This window comes from Desmodus rotundus, chromosome 5, assembly GCF_022682495.2.
Source record: "Desmodus rotundus isolate HL8 chromosome 5, HLdesRot8A.1, whole genome shotgun sequence".
Taxonomy (NCBI): Eukaryota; Metazoa; Chordata; class Mammalia; order Chiroptera; family Phyllostomidae; genus Desmodus; species Desmodus rotundus.
In genome coordinates, this window is record NC_071391.1 from 80,721,319 (window position 1) to 80,744,442 (window position 23,124).

The 23,124-nt window shown below is 34.4% G+C and overlaps 1 protein-coding gene across 2 annotated transcripts in view; it reads right to left on the minus strand.

Annotated features, from left to right (window-relative positions):
* Nucleotides 1-23,124, minus strand: part of RDX (radixin) — a 103,363-nt gene that overhangs the window by 66,394 nt on the left and 13,845 nt on the right. For both annotated transcript variants that reach the window (XM_024570728.4, XM_024570727.4), the window contains exons 2-5: nucleotides 17,790-17,863; nucleotides 8,385-8,468; nucleotides 1,568-1,663; nucleotides 782-1,056 (exon numbers count right to left, since the gene is read on the minus strand). In XM_024570728.4, the coding sequence (XP_024426496.1) occupies nucleotides 782-1,056; nucleotides 1,568-1,663; nucleotides 8,385-8,468; nucleotides 17,790-17,801 (467 nt within the window). In that variant the 5' untranslated portion in view covers nucleotides 17,802-17,863. The remainder of the gene's footprint in view (nucleotides 1-781; nucleotides 1,057-1,567; nucleotides 1,664-8,384; nucleotides 8,469-17,789; nucleotides 17,864-23,124) is intronic.

A 23,124-nucleotide genomic window follows, 5' to 3' on the forward strand; every position in this document is an offset into this window, starting at 1 on the left:
AACATAGGCAGCAAAAACTCAGACACGACACATAGAAATTTTTTTCAGATATATCTCCCCAAGCAAGGGAAACAAAAGAAAAACAATGGGACTTCATCAAACTAAAAAGTTTTTGCACAGCAAAGGAAACTTTCAACAAAATAAACAGACAACCCACAGAATGGGAGAACACAGTCACCAATACATCTGACAGTAGGCAGAGCAGAATGATTATCCCCATTTTGCAGATTCAGACACCAAGGCTCAGGGATTTTAGGTTTTGTACCCAAAGTGAGATAATTAGCAAAGAGTAGACTCAGTTCTCAAAATCTAGGCTTCCTATCTAATGATTTTCCTTATGCCATGCTACTTTAAATACTTATAGAAGCAGCAGTAATACTGAAGATAAGAACAGAACACTAGACTACTAGTTTAAAATGCCTTTTTAAAAGTCAGAATCTTAATTTTAATTCTATGGAGGAAACACAGGCTGCTAGTTACTCTCAAAAGGATTTATTAAGCACCTATCTGCATGTGTAGAATTTTTACCAAGCAGTAAGTCACATTCTCCCCCATGTCCAAATTTCCATGTATTGTTTATCTTATAGAAATGAAGAGAGAAGAGAGAGAAGGTTTAGGTAGTTGTAGACTATTTAAATCTATGTAGCTACCGAGTCATGATTTTTCAAACTATACTCTTTGATTCAGCTGGCAAATTAAAATAGTTTTAAAGAAATTCTATTTACAAACTTCTGAAACATAATATTTCAGAGAATATAACATAAAAAGCATGTTCACTTACCGCTGTGGTAGGAGTCTATCGTTAGCCAGGTAGCCTGGTTTGTGAATCTCTTTGTTATAATCTCCGTACTTTGCTTGGACAGCATAGGAAGCCAAAAGGACTGCAGTTTCTGGAGGGCAATATATCTCATCATTTAAGATAGCTTCTTTGACTTGCAAGAAGAAAAGTCTCTGGGTTATTTCTTGAATTAATTCCTCAGAAACATCTTCAGGAAAGAATTTAGCTCTAAATTTGAACTGTAAAGGATTCTCTTTTTTAACATCTTGCTGTGTAACCTGGAACAGTAATTTCAAGTATAATCAACAAAAACCTCAAGTTCAAAATCAATGAATCTAGTCACATCAAATCCTTTTTAGAAAAAAGTAGGATGTAAAACATTAGTAAGATTCTAAATCTGTAAGATTCTAAACTTTTAAAAAATATATTTGAGAAAAAAGATTCTATGCTTACAAAAATGACCTATAATGCACAGATCCTATCTAATAACCAAACTGTAACTTGTCTTGAGAAGCTTATTCTGTAGATGTTTAAATAAAAGTACTAAGTTACACCTAATAATATTTCTTATATGTTAAGTTTTCAAATAGGAAATTAAATTTTTCTTTTTCTAAGAAAAGTTGATGGTGCCTTATTGAATTAAAAGACACGACACCTTTAATGATAAACAGAGATAACTGCAAAAGGAGGCCCAAATCAGTCAGACCCTAAGCTTTTCTGACACAAATTCAAGATCATTAACTTTCAAGTAACTTAGTTATTAGCTGAATGTTATTGTACATACTTTACCTTTTTATTTAGTTTAAGCCATGTAGAATAACCTTTGCTGTCCACGTACTGCAGCCCAAAAAACCAGACCTCACGCAAACCAACTGTTTTCACCACCTTAAAAAATAAAAGTCAATTTCACTTCAACATTCATACTGTAACTAGATGGCATTATACTTCAAAAGAAAAACAAAACTACATAGGTATTATAAATATACTCCATTGTTACAGAGGAGCTCTTTCCTAAATTTAACATGTTAATTAAAGGAATATTTCTAAAAACTTAAATTCAGGTTTGTATATTAAATTTTATAGTGTCATTTCACAATTGTACTTGATCCAGTTTTTAATACCTCCTTTTTCTTCTCAACTCCCATTATGATACCAACAGATAACAAGAAGAGTCTGGGAAACAGATACAGAGCTGTCATAATCCCATCTTGCTATTTCACTTTACCACCACACAAAATGCACTCGTGCAGCCACTGTGGAAGACAGTATGGAGGTTCCTCAAAAAATTAAAAATGAAACTGCCTTATCACCCACCAATTCCACTTCTGGGTATATATACAAAAAAACCCAAAAGACTAATTCAAAAAAATGTATGTACCCCTATCCCTGGCTGGTGTGGTTCAGTGCATTGAGCACCAGCCTGTGAACAGAAAGGTTCAATTCCCAGTCAGCGAGAGGCAACTGATCAGTGTTCCCCTCTTTCTCCCTCCCTTCCCCTTTCTGTAAAAATAAATGAATAAAATCCTGCACCCCCATGTTCCATTTACCCCCCACAACTACACCATCAGTTAGGCAAGGCAAACAGTACCATTTTGGTGACGAAGATCTCTGAAGACATTTAAATGCCATGGCCCAGGTTATCCTGCTGGTGATAACCCCTAGTCCTTCCTTTCACTCACTATTATGCATTCTATGTTCTTCCCTCACAGAGCAAGGAACCACTCTGGGAACATGCCATGAATTTTACCCTTTTACAGCTTTGCTCTTGCTTCTTCCTCTGTCTACAATGTTTCTTCTGTACTTTGACCACCTGTTGAATAATTTATTCCTTAAGGCCCAGCTCAACTAATATGCTTCTGTGAATGAAGCTCTGCTATCATCTAGATAAAATGAATGAATCACTTGTTCCTTGATGTTCCCACAGTACTTTACTATCTATACTGCTTTTCAAACAAGTGCTCTATCGTATCCTAATTAACTGCATTGGCAGTATGTCTACACTCTCCTTGACTATCTAAAATTAAGGACAGAGATTATTTGTCTTATTCATCTTAATATATATGTCATCTCAAAGAATGATTAGCCTGTGGTAGGCACTCAAAAGTATTAAGAGTAAATAAAGTGATAAGCTAGGACTCATAGCCAGGATTGTACCAACACTTAACATAGTGAAGCTTTACAGAAAGATTCGACATTAGTTTTTAAGTGGTAAATATTCGTTGTTTTTTTAATTTTAAATCTAACGACATGCCAGGTGCTCTGACTGGTATGGCTCAGTGGGCTGGGTAATGCCCCGCAAACTGAAAGGTCACCATTCAATTCCAGTCAGGGCACATGCCTGGGTTGCCAGCCAGGCCCCCAGTTGGGGGCATGTGAAAGGCAACCTACCAATTTTTCTGTCTCTCTCTCTCCCTCCTTTCCCCTCTCTCTAAAAATAAATAAATAAAGTCTTTTCAAAAAATACCATAAAAATATGCCAGGCTTTTGGTTTCAAGATAGCAAAACTGAAGCCTTCAGTTTGCTTTTCTTCTCTTCAAAAGTTTCACTGAAATGATACACACACACACAAGCACCAAATTAAAAAGAGGAAAAGTTATTTAGCTAGGCTAAGAAAAGTTACCATAAAAAAACCCAAAACTGACAAATTTCTGGATGATCTGGGATATATTGTAAAAACTCACACTGATGCAAAATCTAACCAATGCCAAACAACAGAACTTTCACATGGACAAAGACCCCAGATAATTTATCTTTGGCAGCAGAGCCACAGAAAACATTCCCGCTTACAGTGTCAGTGAAGGAAATTTGCACAGGTCAAGGGCAAAAGAGAAAAGTGTATCAAAGTAGCTGGCCTCAGTTTCTGCCTCCAGGCTTTGTGTGATTCACAATTCTGGCTAAGTAAAAGGGGAGTTGCCACAGTAGGCACCCTTAGTAGTCTTAACTTGAGACTACCACAACAAACACCAGGAAGAGCAAGAGTGCTGAGCTATGAAATTCCTGAAGAGGTTCTGTATTTTCAACAGCTCTTTGACTACTTCTGAAAGTGTTCTCAGAACCTTCCAATCACATACATGTACAGGGTGAGGCAAAAGTATGTTTACTGTTGTGAGTACAGTAAAACAACTTATTCTTGTATTAGTGAGTATTGTACTATTTTCCGTATGAACAACTGTAAACCTATTTTCCCCCCATCGTGTATAAGTAAAAAAAAAAAATGCTTGGGCACATAACTACAATATATATATATATATATATATTTGTAAGTTATATACATGCTATCATACATATAAAACACATATTTTTAAAATAACTGACAGATGAAAGACAAAAATATAAACATTTTAGTATTTTTTTTTTCTTGCATCCTAACAGATCATGTGGAACACTCCTTTAAGGTTATAAATACTCCACTGTAATCGCACAGGTAGAAGCTGAGAGATGAGGCTAGTGAAGGAAGAGTCAGCAGTGAACAATGAACATTAAGCACTTAACAAGAGCCTCCTACACACAGCAGATGGCCTCAAGCCAACATCATAATTAAAAGAGAGACTTTGCTGCAGGTGGAGTCATGTAGCTATGTACCTGCATTTGAGAGGAATGCAGGTAAACTCTTGGTCTGCTCTTGGCCTAACCCTGAACCTACCTACCTGCCAGCTCACCCCATATACTCACTATACCCAAGGTAAAGCCTGCTTTTAGATCCTTACACTCAGGCTCTGAGTGAAGGAATGTCAGGAAACAGAACAGCAACTATTAAGAATTGTCAAGAAATAACAATCCTTATTCTAGACTTTCATTTACAATGACATATAGAATACATGTGTGTGCTGTATGCATGTATGTAAACTACTGTTCTATATACTTTACATGGAATCTCACTTCTCACTTCTCAGGGAGTAATGTTATTGTCATCCTAATTGTATGATGAAGAAAAACGAGGCAAAGGCAGGAATCTGTCCCAAATCAAACGCTATAGCCAGGACTCTCCTGCAGGCAGGTGTGGCTGCACAGCCCGTATTTTTAAACTACTAAACTACTATACATTACTGCACTATAATAAATGGGGTTTCATCATCCCTTGTATCCAAACTAAAACAATTCTGCTTAATAAATAACAAATATTTATTTCTCAGTATCAATACCAAAAAGATACAGTTGCTGGTTAGTTTTTGTTACCACAAGCATTTCACTCATTTAAATAACATTTCAACTCGCTATGAAGTACAATAAATGCTAACTCCATTCACCTTTTAATTCAAATTAAGATAGGCTATATATTTAACAAATGGGAGTTCTAGAAGAATCAATGTAAGTGGATATTATTCACAAGGTAAAATATCTATAATGTAGAGTGAATGTAGCTGCTTATGATTTTGCTTTAAAAATTTGCTCACACACACACGCAGAAAAAGCCTTTCATCTTCCAAAAAGACATTATCAGGGCTTTTAAGATCATTAATTACCTAATCAGGAGATTAAGCATACCACTTTTTCAAGAAGAGAAACAATTTTCCAGGAATTTTAAATTTGTATTGTAGTATATTTGGATCAGTATGTGATAGAATGACACCTATTAAAACCAAGATACGTAATAGATTCTTTACTGCTGTAACACAAGAAACTCCCTCATTCTCTAAGGCAGTGATTTTCAAATTTTTTGATCTCATGGCACACATAAACTACTTACTAAAATTCTGCAGCATACCAATATATATTTTTGCCAATGTGACAAAAATAGGTATAATTTTAAAATTTTATTTATTGATTTTAGAGATGGGGGAGAGAGAAACGGGGGGGGGTTAGGAGGGGGGAGACAGAGAGAGAGAGAGAGAGAGAAAGAGAGAGAGAAGGAAACACTGATTTGTTGCTATACCCATTCATGCATTCATTGGTTGATTTTTGTATGTGCCCTGATTAGGGATCAAAGCTGAAACCTTGACATATCAGGATGTCAACCATCTCTAACCAACTGAGCTACCCAACCAGGGCAAAATAGGAGTAATTTTGATTCATTCACTGTGGATGGCTACCGTTGTGTTAGATGTCACTTTTTTATTGACAATTTAAGGGAAAAGGGGTCAGTGCCCCTGACTAAATAGTCAGGTATTGCATGTTTTAAAAATTCTTGCAGCACACCAGTTGAAAATTGCTGCTCTAAGGTCAAGTTAATCTGACCACAGACTATTTTTCTCTTGCTCATATGTAAAAGTTAGAATTCTCAGGCCATACAAGATACATCACTTTCCTCCTCTTTGTAATTATCAATTCACCTTAATCACCTGACCCTGGACAACAATCTCTTTCTCCTCCTTTTCTCAATAAAACTTATTACTCAGAACATTGCACACAACATTACCTGAGGAGCTTAAATTAAGAAAACAAAAACAAAACTAATGTGCCGGAGTCCAGCCCCGGCAGGTCTCAGGGTCCCCGAAGGATGGACAGCGCAGGCGAAGAATGAGGGGTAGGACACCAAGTTTGATGCCAGAGAACGGCCAGCCCTTGTGGGTCTGACCGAACTCTCAGAGTTTAATCAAGCTTTATTTTTATAGGGATTTGTCATATGACATCAAAAGAACAGGTGCATGGCATGATTTTTCAAGCAGAAAAGGTCTATACAGAAATACCAAAAAAATGTACAGGAAGTTCTACAGATTTATTTATACTAAACAAAGGTTGTTTTGACCAGGAGGGCTATCAATCAGACAACCATAATTAGCTATATGTACAAACCTTCTAATGTCTATCGATCATTTGATGTCAAGCAAAGTTTTCAGAATTTGGCATGGGTCAAAAGGATACGCTAGACTAGATAGAGGTTATATGTGAACTATTAAAGGCCTATGTGGTTAGGCTTTCTAACTCAGCCATCTATCTTCCTGTCTAGGTTCTTTCTTTATGCACTTTGTGGGGATAATCTTTGTATTTGTTCCCTCGTGCTTAAATCATAATAGTTGACTGATTTTCCTTGCTTTTTTACCCATCTAGTTCTGTCAATTATTACTCCTGTCCAAGGTAAAGGGGGGGTTGTACTAGAGGGGATATCTAGTAAAATTTTTCTCCATTTTTCGGGCAGCTGGTCTGCCCATTGTCTAATATTAGTCTTCCAATAGGTAGGGTACAGTAGGCTGCGGAGGGGTTATAAGGGACTTTTGTTCTACGGCCAAGAAAGAATTCTGTACAACTTCATTGGAATTCTGCAGATCACTAGGCCTGAAATACAGGTGTCTAAAAATCCTACCACCTGTTCACAGCAAAAACAGACATGCCAGAAGAGATAGACAGGAAATCCAGCCACAGTTGCCTCTGCTGTGCAGATGCACCTCATCCATCCCGACTGTGTCAAGGGTCGGCTGTTGGTCGGCTCCCGACACTAATGGTTTAAAGTAGGCCTCAGATAATAAAATTGGAATTTCTGGAGGTAGTTTCCATGCACTGCCCATACCCCGTTTTTTTTTTTGTTATTTTTTTTAATTATAAAGCAAATTTATTTATTTAATTTTATTTTTTAATATATTTATTGATTATGCTATTACAGTTGTCCCACTTCCCCCCTCCTCACTCCACTCCATCCTGCCCACCCCCTCCCTCCTAAATTCTCCCCCTATAGTTCATGTCCATGGGTCATACTTATAAGTTCTTTGGCTTGTATATTTCCTACACTATTCTTTAAACCACAGGTGACTAAAATGTGCACTCAAGAGAGAAAAAAAGACAAAAATCAGTAATCCAAGTTCCTTAACATGACATCCATGTTCTAATCCCAGGCTAGCAAACAAGCCTATGACATCAAAGTGTTGTTTGGTGCCTACTTACAGCCTACAATTTCCTGTGTCTTTGCTCCTGCCACCCCATTTGTCTAGAATATGCACCCATTCCACTATGTGGAATGTCTCAGATTTCCTTTTAGCCTTCATTACAATGATCTGCATAGCAGATATAAATACAATATGGGTGGATCTTGAGAATATTATTCTAAGCAAAGTCAGTCAGAAAAAGCTAAAAACCATACGATTCACTCATGTATGGGATATAAAACTGAAACTCATAGATATAGACAACAGCATGGTGGTTACCAGAGGGAAGGGAGTAGAGGAGTAGTAAAGGGTAAAGGGAGCCAAATATATGGTGACAGAAGATAATTTGACTTGGTTGGTGAGCACACAACCCAATATACAAATCATGTATCAGAGAAATATACACTTGAAACCTATTTGTCCTAATGAACCAATATCACCCCAATAAATTTAATAATAAAAAAAGGTGAAGGGATTAAGAAATACAAATTAGTAGTTATAGAACAGTACCGGGGATGTAAAGTACAGCACAGGGAATATAATAACTTTGTACAGTGCCAGGTGAGTAACTTGAAATACTGAGGGGAACACAAACTGCTAATATTTATTTTTTTTAAATCCTATCCCACAAATCTAGGAATGAGGAGGAATATCTACACAGCTCTTCAAGATACCTGAATAGATACTGTGAAAACTCCAGTGCTACAACGTTGCACTATCAGTAAAGGTATAGAAAAACAGAGCAAGAAGTGCAATAGCATGCACACTATGGTGTCAAAAGTTGCATACTTCATCAGGTTAAATGATACCTGGTCAAAAAGTTGTTTGCCAGTTGTATTGGGCTGGATGGCAAATTCCAACTCAGCATCCATTGTGGTTACTCTTACATTGATCTATAATAAAAACAAAAGAAATGATCAGTAGGAAAGAGAACAGACTTTTTAAAAAAAATTATTTTAGAGAGAAGGGAAAAGGAGGGAGAAGAGAAGGAAAGAAACATTGATGTGTGAGAGAAACACCAATCGGTTGCCTTGGCCTGCAACGCCAAGGCTCCAGGTATCGAACCAGCAACCTTTCGCTTTGCAGGATGACACTCAACCAACTGAGCCATACCAGTCAGGGCAGAATACACTTATTATTAGGCAAGAGAAAACACTTTTATCTGATTTCTAAAATAAAGTGATATAATATGCAGGCAGTAAAGAGCAAACGTATAACTGTATCTAATAATTTCTTTAATAGATAAAGTGATAAGGTTTTATTTTAATTATAGAAAACCTTAAATCTACTTGCAAAACAAAGATCTTATGCAGTCTTCTTTTAAGAACTTTTATGAATTCCTAATATATACCAGACATTAAGCCGTGAATGTTCCACATTCTCACTTAGCCCCTGCAACAATACTAGGAGATATTTTCATTTCTGTAGAAACTGAAGGAGTTCCCATTATGTGCACAATGACACATGAGTATCAAATGCAGAGCAGGCATTTAAACTGAGGTATAACTTGGAATTCTTTGAATGTCATTCACTGTGTCATATTTCTTTAAACGCAAAAATCAGATAGTTTTATTTATACTGCAAATGTATTCTTCACTTTATAAAAGCATTCATCCTGCCCTTTGTTAGATTCTACTTTAAACTCTTAACTGTGTGTGTAAATACCTTTCTAATTGGATTATGTTACCAAAAACTTAACACGCCTTAACCAAAATAATTTTAAACACAGAGTAGCATCTTTACTTAGAATTCACAATGATGTGGTACAAATATATCTTTTAAACTTTAACTCTACTACTAGAACTCTAAATCAAACTTTCTTCTCCTTACATCTTTTACTCATTCCAACAACCACAACTTGTATACCTACAGATCTTCTACCTTCTCTAAAGCAAATAAATCTTATAGTCCGTTCCTTCTTTAAAGTAATACCAATTAGGAACTATTGATACACATAAAATACATGTAACATATGTAAACAATAAAACATAATAAAATAAAACCAATTGTGGCATAATAATAAATACATGTATTTGGTCTTCATCCTGGTTCCTGGAAGAGCTCCTAAAGCCCTTGGAAATTTCCTGAGATGTGAGGAGCATCTTTTGTTATTCATAATAAGCCCGTTTCATACATTCCAGAGTTTATGCTAATGAGTGGACTCTAGATGGGATCTTAAATAGCATCCCTATGGGGGTGGAGGGGTGGTAGCCAGAGAAACCCACTATGTGATTAGAAGAACCAACCGTGTTATTAGAGCCACTCACCCCAACCTTCAGGGAGGAGAGTAGGAATTGAGCTCATCGTCAATGAATGGTCAATGATTTATCAATCATGTCTACATAATGGAAGTTTCATAAAAACCCAAAAAGAAGGGGTTCATTCAGCAAGCTTCCAAGTTGGTGAATGCACCCACATACATGCAAAGAAGATGGTACACCCAAATTCTACAAGGACAGAAGCTCCAGTGCTTAGGACTGTTCTGGACCATACCTTATGCATCTCCCTCCTCTTCATCTGTATCCTTTATATTAACCAGTACTAGTAAGTAAGGTGTTTCTCTGAATTCTGTGAGCTGTTATAACAAATTATAGAAACTGAGGAGGGAATCATGAAAATCCCCAATTTGTAGCCAAATTAGGTAAAAGTGTGCATAACCTGGGACCTACTACTTGTGACTGGTGTCTGAAGGGTACAAGGCAGTATTATGGGGCTGAGCCACTAACCTGCCTGGTCTCTGCTAAACTCCAGGTAGCTGGTGTCAGAATGAATTAAATTACAGGACACACAATCGGTATCCACACAGAATTGGAGAACTGCTGGATATGAAAAACCCACCATGTTCAGAGTCAGAAATTTTGTGAGTAAAGTTTCATTTACCCATAAATCTGTCATTATCCCTTAACAAGAAATGACAAATAATATTGCCTATACTAGTGTATTTCTTCTTTGTGAATTTACCTGTCCCCAGTTCCCTACAGGTAAGGACTAATGTGAATTTTGTGTTTATCATTCTGTTACTTTTTTAAAAAAGCACAGTTCTATCGCAAATGTAGGTATTTATATGTAAAGTTAGTTTTTCTTGTAAAATTTCACTTTTCTTGATTTTTAACTACCGTATATTAAAATTATACAGTATTTACTAATGAAGTATTCTCTCTTGATGTGGGCAATGGTTACATGAGTATATTTTATGAAAATGCATCAGCTCATGATGGATTTGATAAAGAGTTAACAAAAAGTATACTATACTGTAGTTTGCTTTTCCACAATTATAGTTCTGTGAGTCACTGATGTTTTTGTGAGTAGTAGTTTTTATTGCTATACAATCTATGTTAGCCAATAATTCTTTACCCATTTTCCTGTCAATAGACACTGTTTCCAATTTTTACCATTAAACATAATACTGCTATGAATATTCTTATACATGTACCCTAGTGCCTATGTCCCTAGACCAGTTTCTCTAGAAAGATATACTCAGAAGAATTCCTGGGTAATAAATTATACATACCTTCAACTTTACCATGTAATGCTAAATTATCTTCCAACATGACAGTATAAACTTAAATTCTCATCAACAGTGTATAAGAATTCCTGTTGATCTATATTTTCACCAACAGTAGGTATTACTAGATTTTTTTTAATGTTTGACAATCTAGTGGATGTAAATGATATTTTAATATGGTCTTAACATGCAGACCCCTGGTTCCTAATGAAGCTGAGACATTTTCTTATGGGTGGGATGCAGAATTCTAAGATGGCCCCCAGAATCTCCATCCTGGTTTTTCTCTCATGATTATGTTGCATGACAAAAGGGCTTTTGCAGATATCCTTAAGGATACTAGTAAGTTGAACTTAAAATAGGAAGGTTATGTGACTGGGCCTAAGCCAATCATGTGAACCCTTTAAAGGCAAAGCGTTTTCTCTGAGTGGTTGTACAAGTCAGAGAGATTCAAAATTTGGAGAGGAATATGACACAAAAGAAGGTTCTTCACTGCTTAACTGGTAGGGTCATGGGGCAAAAACCTGACACCAGCCCCTAGGAGCTAAGAGTGACCCTTGGCCAACAGCTAGCAAGAAGACAGGAATTTCAACTTCTAGGTTGGAAAAAAACATCATTTTGCAAGGAAATCAATTGTCCCAATAAAAGGAATGAGCTTGAAAGAGAACCCCAAGCTCCAGATGAGAAGGCAGCTGAGCTAAATCTTGATTTCAGGCTAGTGATACCTTGAGCAGAGAACCCAGTCACATCGACACACTGCTAACCTACAAAACTGAAAGATATAAATGGATGTTGTTTTAAACTATTAAAGTTGCAGCAATTTTTTTATAGAGCAACTAATACAATGTGTTTATTAACTACTCAGTCTCCTCATCTTTAAAATGTCTGTTTTTGTCTACTGTTTATTTTTCTACTTGGGTTGTTTTTTTCTTACTCCTATGTAGGAAATCTTTATATATCCTAGGTACTTTGTCAGTTATTTGTGTTACAAAATAAGTTTTCTACCAGTTAGAAGTTTGTCATTCTACTTTATAAAGTGCCCTTCTTTGCAGTAAAACTAATATTAAATATTAGTTTTAATATTGAATTTATCAATGTTTACATAGTTTTTTGTGCCATATTTAAGAAATATTTCTCTACTCCAAAATCAGGATATAAACTAATCAATACACATTTAATATTTGCCTACTAAAGTTTTATTTTTCATTAGTTGTCTTCAATGATTTTTGCTTATGATTTGAAGAAGTCCGATCTCATTCTTTAATCCCCATTAGGATAAAGATATGGAGACTTAAAATATCCAAACGATGTATACTGATCAGTTAACTCATACCACAAAGATGACTGTCACAAATCAAATGTCTATAGGTAGGGGTCTGATTCTGGAATAATTCTGTTGCATTGGTCAATTTAACCATTCTGCTGGTTAAATTTAATACTATATAGTGTCTTAATTACTGTATCTTTAAATAAGTCTTGATATCTGGTAGAGCAAGTTTCCTCTCATTATCTTCAGAACTATTTTAACTATTCTTAGCTCTTTTGTTCTTGCTCTTGGCTTCATATAAAATTGTAAACTTTTCATTATAAATTATAATCAATATCCTATCATGATTTACACTGGAACTACACTAAATTCATTAACACAACAAATTCTCTTGGAGTAATGACAACTTTTCAATACTCACTCTCCTATCCATGGCTACGGTTCTCTCTGAGAATCCAGGTCTTCTTTAATGTCTTTCAAAAAAGTATTTATAAATTTCTCCATAAAAATCATATTAACCATTTGTTAGATATCTTTCCCTTAGTTCATTATGGTTTCATAGCTATTATAAATACAGGCTCACTATCCCTTGCCATCTTAAAAACATTAAAAAGTGGAGTTTATTAGCTAATTTCTAGCAAAAAAAATTTGTCTTGGAGTGATAAGAGACTAGTGAATTAATTCATCCCACGTCTAATGAATATTCACATGCTGATCTACAGAAGTATTAATGTTTTTGAGGTAGTGCATCGGACAACAAAAGTTTCATGATAATGGCATGTACACATAAATACGGCATATTAGCTTTCTATAATCCAAAAAATCCCAAATACTAAAACTCATCTAGCTTAAAGGGTTTCAAATACAGGATTGTGAAAATGATGAAATACCTTTCCAATTTTTTTTTATGGTTTTGTTTCTATAGAAATGCAATTGGTTTTTAATTGATCCTTTTATCAATTCCTTTGCCAACTGTTATAATAAACCTGTAAATCTTTCTGTTTACATAAACCAGGGGCCAAAAAAAACTTCCTGTAAAGGACCAAATAGTAAATATTTTAGGCTTTGCGGACCATACAGCCTGCTGCATCTACTCAACTATGCTACTACAACAACAAAGCAGTTATAGATAAAAAGCATACTATGATCCAATAAAACTTTAGACACAGAAAACTGAGTATCTCATAATTTTCACATGTGAAATATTATTCTTTAGATTTTTTTTTCAACACTGAAAATTTAAAACCATTCTTAGTTTACAGGCTATACAAAAACACGTGGCGGGCTAAACTTAGCCATAATTTGCCAGTCCCTTATATAAAAGAAGAATCTTAACATCTTTGTTAAGTAGGATAGGTAGCAAACCAAGGCACGGAAGTGGAGGAAGACATGTCTCACCCACTAACTCAGCAGTCCTAAGCCTGGTCTGATAATACAGCCAGGTGTCCCAACTCCACAAGAAACACCATGTTAACATGGGAGGGCAGCCCTTGAAATTCTGTGAATCTTCTCCACTATCTGGCAACAAAAGCCTTTAAAACTGTCCTTTCGCCTTAAGGCCTGAAAGGCAGAGAGGGTCTCCAGTACCCAAAAGCAGCAGCCCATAAAACAATTTTGGTTAATTGCCTACCTCTGGTCACTATCTGTTTTATGAGGGAGTCTCTAATGCTTATAGAAAGAGCCCATAAATAACTGGGTAACTGCCCCAACTTTAATTAACTGCCTCCTGTCACATACCTGTTTTATAAAACGTACAAATGGAGTCTGGAGCAAGATAAAAGATTTGGGCTAACAGACCCTTACACATACCTAAGTTTGGGTAGTCACATCCCCCCAGGAAAGCTGGCACCACCTTTACTTGTCAATCAATATGTAACTTCTTCACCTTCATCCTGCCAACCATGTAATTCCTCCAAGGCAGAACAAAGGACTCTAGCTCTTTGCTGTCTGACTACAGGCCTAAGGCCACCCCAGCCTTTGACCACCCTTACCCTGTTTTGCCTGTGTCTTTCACCCCCCACCTTAGCTAGGCCTGCTCTCTTCCATGAGAATGAATCACCAATAAACCCTGCTTGCACGCTAATACATTTGCTGATCTGTAATTCTTTACTGTGTCGGCAAGAAGAACTGAGTTTCTGGAAGTTTCTCCTGTAACATCTTCAAACTGTTTTTGCTTTCCATTTCTTGAGCTTTTGACCTCTTTTTCTGCACAGGTTTTTCTGTTTGTTGTTGAATAGCAACAGTGATAATATGCATCTTTTATCTTGTTCCTGATTTTAAAAGAAATGCTTCCATTGTTAACACATTAACAGCTTTTGCTGTAGCTTTTCTTCTATAACTAGCTTCAGAGTATTGGTGCTTGGTTTTTAAATCATGAATAGTTGTTCAACTGTAGCAACTACTCCCTCTAAATTTATCATGTAATTTTTCTCTTTTAAGCTAACCATGATAATTGTGATACAGATTGCTAGTTATTTGACCACCAAAACATAAAAAAAATTAGTTGGACATATGGCTACTAAGTTACAGAACATTTCTCAATGTTTCTTGATAACAGATATGGCTATCTGACTAAGCTCTTACCCACAGAGCATGAGCAGAGGAGATACAGGCCACTTTCAGGCTGAGGCATAAAATAGTTAACATGCTTCTCTATGGTTTTTCCTCCCTTCCTGCTGGCTGCAACCCCACATAGCAGTAACTCACCTTCAATTATAAAAAAACAGTAACACCCTAAGCCAGAAGTCCTCAAACTTCCTCTTTATATTCTTAAAAATTATAAAACATCCCAAAACACTTTTGTTTAGTGGGTTATCTATCATCACATACCACATTAGAAATTAAAACTGAGAAAATTTTAAGATATTAATTCACTTAAATGTAACAAGAATAAACCTATCAGACATTAACATAAATAACATAAATACAAATATCACATCAATATCTTTAACATAAAAAAATTATAAGGCAACTTTTAAAGCCTTTTCATTTCATCCTAATGGTAATTCTCTGAGGTGATCACAGCACATTACTAAATCAACTTTATTTTACAATTTAAAAAATATCTACAGAAGTTGTCACTTGGCCTTGGTTACGTATCTACTAAGTATAAAGCTTGACCAACAAGATCAGTGTAAAATACGAAGATAAAATGAAATTTCTTCAAGCCTGCATTTTGAAATACTAAACTTTCTTTTCTTTTTCATTTTTGGGAGAGTGGAGAGCGAGGGAAGGGGAGGTGACTAATTAAACACTGAGCTAAAAAGTTTAAAGGAAATAAAAAACATTACTTTTTTTTCTTTTCTTTAAACACATTACTTTTAATAGCTTAAAACATTTTCTTCCAGAATTTTTATGCGTTAACAACACATAGTTCATACCCAGCTGTATGTACAATTTTGAATCCTTACCCTAAGGAATAAATAATCTCCACTCAATTACACTGACAAAAAGAGTTTTCCAAGGCAGTTGCAAACTTCTACATTCCTCTTAGAAATATATTAGAGTTCCAGCTGATCATATATTTACCAACTTGATACCATCAGTCTTCAATTTTAACCCTCCTGATGAGTACAAGTTGTATCTCATTATAGTTTTAATTTGTGCTTTCCTGATAACTAAAGATATTGGGGATCTTTTCAAGTGTTTGTTGGTCATTAATATATGTTCTTTTATGAAGTATTTGTCTAAAGATTTTTCCCACTTTTAAAAAAACTAGTCTTATTGAGTTCTATAAGAACTTTATATTGGGATTATTCTCTCCCATTCTGCCTTACCATTTTTCTTATTACTGTTTTTAATTTTGATGAAATCCAATTTTTTTAATGGTTCAAACACTCGGTGTTCTTTAAGAAACTCTGCCTACCCCAAGGTCGCAAAAATGTTTCCTCATGTTTTCTTCAGCAGTTTTATAATTTGGGCATTTGCGTTTAAGTCTATGATCCATTTAGAGCTAATTTTTTGTGTAATGACAGTATGAGATAAGGGCTTATGTTCATGTTTTTCTGCATGGATAAGATTTTGTTCCAGTATCATTTGTTGGAAAGAATTTAATTTTCTCATTGAATTCTGTGATAACCTTGTTGCAAATAATAGTATTTTCATTATAATATATGTGTATAGGTGTATTTTTGTTCATCAATTCTATTAGCTATCCTTTCAACAGTACTTTCTTATTTTTATAGCTAGTGAATAAGTCTTGAAATTCAGAAGTGTTAAGTTTTCCAACTTTGTTATTTTTAAAAATTGCTTTAGCTATTCCATATAAATTTTGGTTTGGCAGTTCCATGTACATTTTACAACCAATCAGCTAGTCAATTTTAGTAAAAGAAGCCTGCTAAGAGTTAACTGATTGGAATTACAATCAATCGACCATTACATTTAAGGAGAACTGATATCTTAATGGTTTCTATACATAGCTAGACAATATATACTTATCTATGTATTTAGGTCTTTAGTTTCTCAGAAGTTTTCAGTATAGAAATCTTGTACAGATTCTGTAAATTTATTTTCAAGTATTTTATGTCTTTGATGCTGTTACAAGTAATTTTTTAAATTTTGCTGCTAGTATATATAAAAGACAACTGAATTTTTTAAATGTAACCTTCTGTCCAACAATCTTGAATTCAGTTATTAATTCTAGTAGCTGCAAATAGAAAAATTTACCTCTTCCTTTATGATGGTTATGACTTTCATTCTTCTCTCCCTCGAACAATGCACATTTTGTTACCTGCTAAGTCTTTAAAGTAATTCCAGAGTGATATGCATGCCAGAAAAGTCCAGTAATATAACCAATAATTTTCTTAAAAAGATACTGTCCAAAAGAAAATTATTGAAAAAAAACACCTGAAGTTTGTTAGATAATGAACATTTATCTTAAGACAAAAGGAGTAAGACTTAGTCAAGAACTATATTATTATAAAACTAAGTAAAATGAACACACATGTACCCTTAAGTAAAAACAATCTAAGACTATATAATATAAGCAGTGGAATCACCAGCACCAAAGCCAGGATTATGAGACAAACATTAATGCATGAACCTCTCATTCCTCCTTTTAACAGTAAGTTGTTATTTACCAAGCACTGAATGTGCACCAACTTCTTCAATGCTCACCCTATATATCTCCACTTTATATATGAGGAAATGAAGAATTGAAGACTGAACTAATCTAACAAATGCACTCAAATTAAGTAGCAGATCCAGGATGAGAATTGGACAGTTTGATCCTAGAACCCGTAAATTTTAATCTTAACTATGATGTTACCTATATCTCTTCTTCACTGGCCTACATAATACTGCACTCTAGCCACATTAGTCTAAAACAAATAACAGTAACACCAGTGTCTTTTTCTTCTCAACAACTCTACCATAACACTTGGTCTTGTTCCAAAAGGAACTTAATGTTATATAAGTAGTGGCAAAAGTAAAATAAAATATACTTACTGGTTTCGGCATTTTCTTTCTTTTTGTCACCTTCTTTTAAAATTCTTCACTTTTATAAGTTCTGTTGTTACCTTCTGTAAAGAAAAAGTAAGCATAATTGACCTATTATCTTTTCAATGCTTTTATTTAAACATATATAGAAAATAAAATTTAAATTTAAGCATTTATCTTTTATTTTTTTAAATTTTTATTGAATTTTGGGGGGTGACTGGTTAATAAAATTATGTGTTTCAGGTGTATAATTCTAAAAACTTAAAACATTTTAAAATGTCAGTTTAAAGGAACAACTCTCATTTTATTCTAATTTTCAATGCTTTCTACTATTTCACATTCTATAAAAATGTTTATAGCTGTGATTTAAAATAGCATGAGTCTCAAATAACATAATAGTAAAAAGCATATTGATCACCACTAACACTTTAATTAAGAGACAACACACAGCAAGGAAACAAGGGCCCAAATGCTGTCTATTGAGTCAGATTCACCTGCAAGACCCAGGCTGGCAGACACAGAGATAGTAAAGTTGAGGACAGATGGATTCAAAGTCTAAAGAAATGAATTCAAAAATACTTTTCAACCCTTTTCCTGTATTGCCAAAGACAAAGGAAATTCTGACTGATGCAAACTGTGAAAGATAACTTTATTAAAAAAATTATTTTTTCTTCTTTAAAGTTTAAAAATCCAAGTAGAGAAAATACATGAGTAGCGTATTCACCTAAGATGTATAAAATGGCCATAGTCTGCACAGTATCAATCTGCAGGCTACTTACTCATCAGCAAGTTAGTGGCCTTCACTGAAATGGAGACAAAACCAATGGTAAATTATATCTTCTCCCCCTTTGGCAACAGAAGTGAATCCTAATCCAGAAAAACCATCATGCTGTCATCTTAGGGTAACTGTTCTTACAAGCATCTAACAAAAGTGGTTGTCCTCCCACAAATCTACCTAAAGATCACACAGTCTTAATCATTATTTCCTGTCTGGGAAAAAAATTATTGTAATTCCAATTTGAAAACCTACAGTAAGAACTATGTTAAATAAATTGTTACTTGCAGATCAGCTTATTTTGGTAGTATCTCTGCCAAGAAACTTTATTCATTATATTAGCTTCAACTAAATTAATCTATAATTAAGTTTCATGTTTTAAAGCTATATTAATTGCTTTTTAAGATGTTATAACTAATAAAACTGAAAATTCTTCAAATTGAATAAAATTAAAACATTGAAAGTAAGGTCATTTCCCTAAATTTTACTCAATCACATGCCAATAAACCTCTCTACAGAGGGAACTTCGAGTTTTTTAGCTAATACATTGGGCTGTGAAATTCAGTTGGAAGTATTAAACTTCTCATTTCCTAACTCTTAGCTAGGAAATAGTAGACAGATACTCCCTTCCCATAGTCATCTGCTTTCATGAGCCTAAATATATTTCAGTTCTATCTTTTAATTCCATACCCTCTTAGTCCCACTTGCATTGCCTTAGTTCAGATCCCTCTCATCTCAGGTCTTAAAACAGCTTCCAAATCGACCTGCTTTAAACATCTATAAGCCAGTAACTCCAAAATCTGTACATATCTCCAAAACTTGCTTGGCTAACTTGGCTTGCTCAACATATAAAGATTATCTCAAATATAACTTGGTCAAAACACTTAAATCCCTACTCTATAGCTGAATCTGCTTTCCTATAAAAGTCTTGGTGGTATATTTCTAGAAAGTTATTCACTGTATTCTCTTATGATTTTTTTATATCTCCACTACATCTGCAGGTACAATCCTCACGTCATTTCCCTTTCTGCCTACCCTTTTGTTTAATTAATTTTGGCAGAAGTTGGCTTAGTTTATTGGTCTAAAGGCAAGCTTTCATTTTTTATTTTGTTTCTTATATTTTTCTTTCATTAATTTCTGTCCTTTTCACCATCATTTTCCTTGTCACTTGTTGACTTTACTCTGTGGCCCATTTTCTAATCCCTGTAACTCAAAAGTTACCTAAGTAATTTCCAGTCATTTTTTTCTAACATGTTCATTAAAGTCATTAACTAAGTATGTCCGAGATTAAGGCAACTCCAAATATAAAATAATCTTCCTATTTTGTCAGTCAGAATATTTTAAAATAATTTGTATCTGAATATGTAAAATAACCAAATGTGTATACATTTATTAGTATACTTAAATATTAAAACACATGGTCTATAAAATATTAATTCAGAATATTGTTTGCTTTATCTCATATGGCATAGAATACTTTTCTTCAAACTCCTAACATATGAGAATAAATGTATCAAAACGTTTTGAGTCACAGTAAATTTTCCAGATTACATAACCACTTTTTGAATCAGTACATTATACAATCATTGACATTTTTATTCTAAGCCACAACTACCCATTTATATAAAATATGAGAGGACTTTTTCCCTATTTGTACCCTTGGGATATATTTTAATATCTATAATATTGCCAGAGTCTATTATTTTTAAGTGATATTTTAATTCTCACCCAAGGATATGTTTTATTGATTTTAGATACACTGATGGGCTTCCTCCCCACACCTACCACCTTCCTGAGTGTGCCCAGACCAGGAACCTACAACCTGAGTATGTGCCCTGACAGGGGATCAAACCTACAATCTTCTGGTGTATGGGACGAAGCTCCAACCAACTGAACCACACAAGCAGAGCTTAAGTGATTTTTTTTTTTTTAATGTCAGCTCTGTGCTAGATTTCTTTGCCTCTTATCAGATCAGCTCTGAGCTTTCCATACTCACATGTACTAAAAGGCACTTCAGGTCAATGTGCCCATCTTGAACTTTCATGTTCAAGAAAAAGAGAACATGAGAATTGCAATTAGAGAGTTCCTAAGAGCACAAATGTAAGTATTTTTTTGAGAAATTATCTTACCTTCTATTTGAATCCATAGAATTTTTCTCAGTCATTATAGTGCTTCCCCCCACAGGTGTTTATATGTAATATTTCATTGTTGTTTAGCTCTGTTTCATTTTCTAATTATGATTTCAAATCACTACTAGGAACTTTTTAAGTTTTCAAATGAAATGGTGAGAGGCCTAGGGGAAGAATGCTATCTTTTTATTATTTATTTCTAAGTTTACTACGGTACAGTCAAAGAATTCATTTAGATTTCCTTTATGTTTAGTACCTGGTCAGTTTATTTATTTATTTATTTTTTACTGCTCCAAATATAAATAAAAATGTATTTTCTGCACTTGATAAGCTAGATCAAGCTAGATCAGTATTTAATGTTTTGTTTACTGTCTCTACTATCATTCATTTTAGTCTATTTAATCAATTTGAAGAAAATGGATTAAATTTTCCCAAGTATGACTGTGCATGTTAATTTCTTCTTGTAGATTGTCCTTTTTCAAAAAGATTTTATTAACTTACTGTTTAGAGAGGGGGAAGGAGGGATAAAGAGAGGGAGAGAAACATCAATGTGTCATTGCCTCTAGCGCACCCCCAACTGGGGACCTGGCCCACAACCCAGGCACGCGCCCTGACTGGGATTCGAACCAGCAAACCTTTGATTTGCAGGCTGGCACTCAACCACTGAGCCACACCAGCCAGAGCAGATTGCCATTTTTAATTTTTATGCTTTTGGCTATGTTATTAGGTGAGCATAGGTTTACAATTGTTACACCTTTCCAGTGAATATTTCCTTTTTAATTAATAACTGAATTACATACAGAATTCTACACTGATGGTTACTCCCTCAGCATTCAGATGATATTTTTCTGGGATGTGTTACTGCTGATGAGAAGTCAGGTGTCAATCTAACTCACTCCTCTGAGGCAATATGCCTTTCTTCTCTGCTTTCTTTCTTAAAAAATTTGGGGAGGATGGGGGTGTTCTTCAGATTTACTTCAACCATTTATTTTGTTCAGGATTTGGTAAGCTTGCTAATCTGACAACTCACGCTTTTTATAAATTCTGGAAAAGTATCAGTCATTGTTTCTTTCCCATTTTTTCTTTTTATTCAGCAATTCTTTTTATACACATACTGGGTGTCTTATTCCCTAATCATGCCTACTTTTCCATATTTTCCTTCTCTTTATCTTTCTGCACAACATTCCTCCAATCACTAATTCTCCCAGTTGTTTTTAATGTTCATGGGTTTAATATTCCATAATAATATTATTTTTTTAATTCCAGAAATTCCTTTTGCTTTTAAAAAATGTTAACAATGCCATATTATTTTATTGCCTAATTTGTTTTGAATCCTCCTTTTACCCCTATAATGCTTATTTTATGTCACTATATTATTATTTTACTATTCCCAGTTCATTATAGCTTATTTTTTAGTTTGTAATTTTGGACAGAAAGCCCAAGTCCTTTACCAATGTGGGAGTCTTACAAGCCTTGAGTTGTGTATGTGTCCCTACAAAGATATTTCAGATTTGCTCGTGCCGTAGTACAATAAATTTTAATTGTCCTAGACCAATTTTTACATTTTCTTGATTCAGCATTCCATTATCATATGAAACCCCATGACCACACTCTAGAGAAGTTAGCAAAGACTGCTCAGGTACTGATCATGGGCAATCTCTCTCATCAGTAAGGAACAAAGCATACAGAGTGAGCATTAAATATATGCAAGGGTATAAGCGAAGTTAAAGCACTCAAATTACATAAGTTCCATTTTTCAAACATAGGGCTACCTAGGCAGATAAATAAATATCAAGTATACTGATCTGCAGAATTTCTGAAGCTATGTGTTCTCAAATACTAGAACTAAATAAAGGTAGTTTTTTTGTGTTTAAGAAATAAGTTATCCAAGTTTTTAATTAGAGTTACTTCGTTATACTCTATAGAAAAAGACCTTTCAAGCAAAACAACCCATCATTAAAGTTTCAGATTTAAAGAGAGAGCTCTGCCAACATAAAAAAATATATTATAGATCAATACACATAAAACCATGTTTTTACACAAGCTAATCAGGTTTTTTACATCTCCAACAAGCCTATCAGGACCTAACCAAAGTCTTTGCAAAGACAGATACAATTAACTTCTAATAGAAGCTTCTAAAAATGTTTATTTCCAGACCAGTGTTCTCTCTTAAAAGTCAAGTTAGTCTTCAACCTTCAAGTTTTATTTCAGTTAATTGTAAATTATCTGAGAAGAATAATATGGCTCTACCTCCTTATTTACCAGTTGAACATAAAGTGATTACTTAATAATGCCTTGTATTTATATAGTTGTATGTTCTTATACATCACTTAATTTTCTATTAAAAAATTAGGAGACAAACAACATAGATAGCATATATATACTTTATAGTTAAATAATCATCTGCATAAAAGTAACTTGTCCTAAATCACATGGGTAA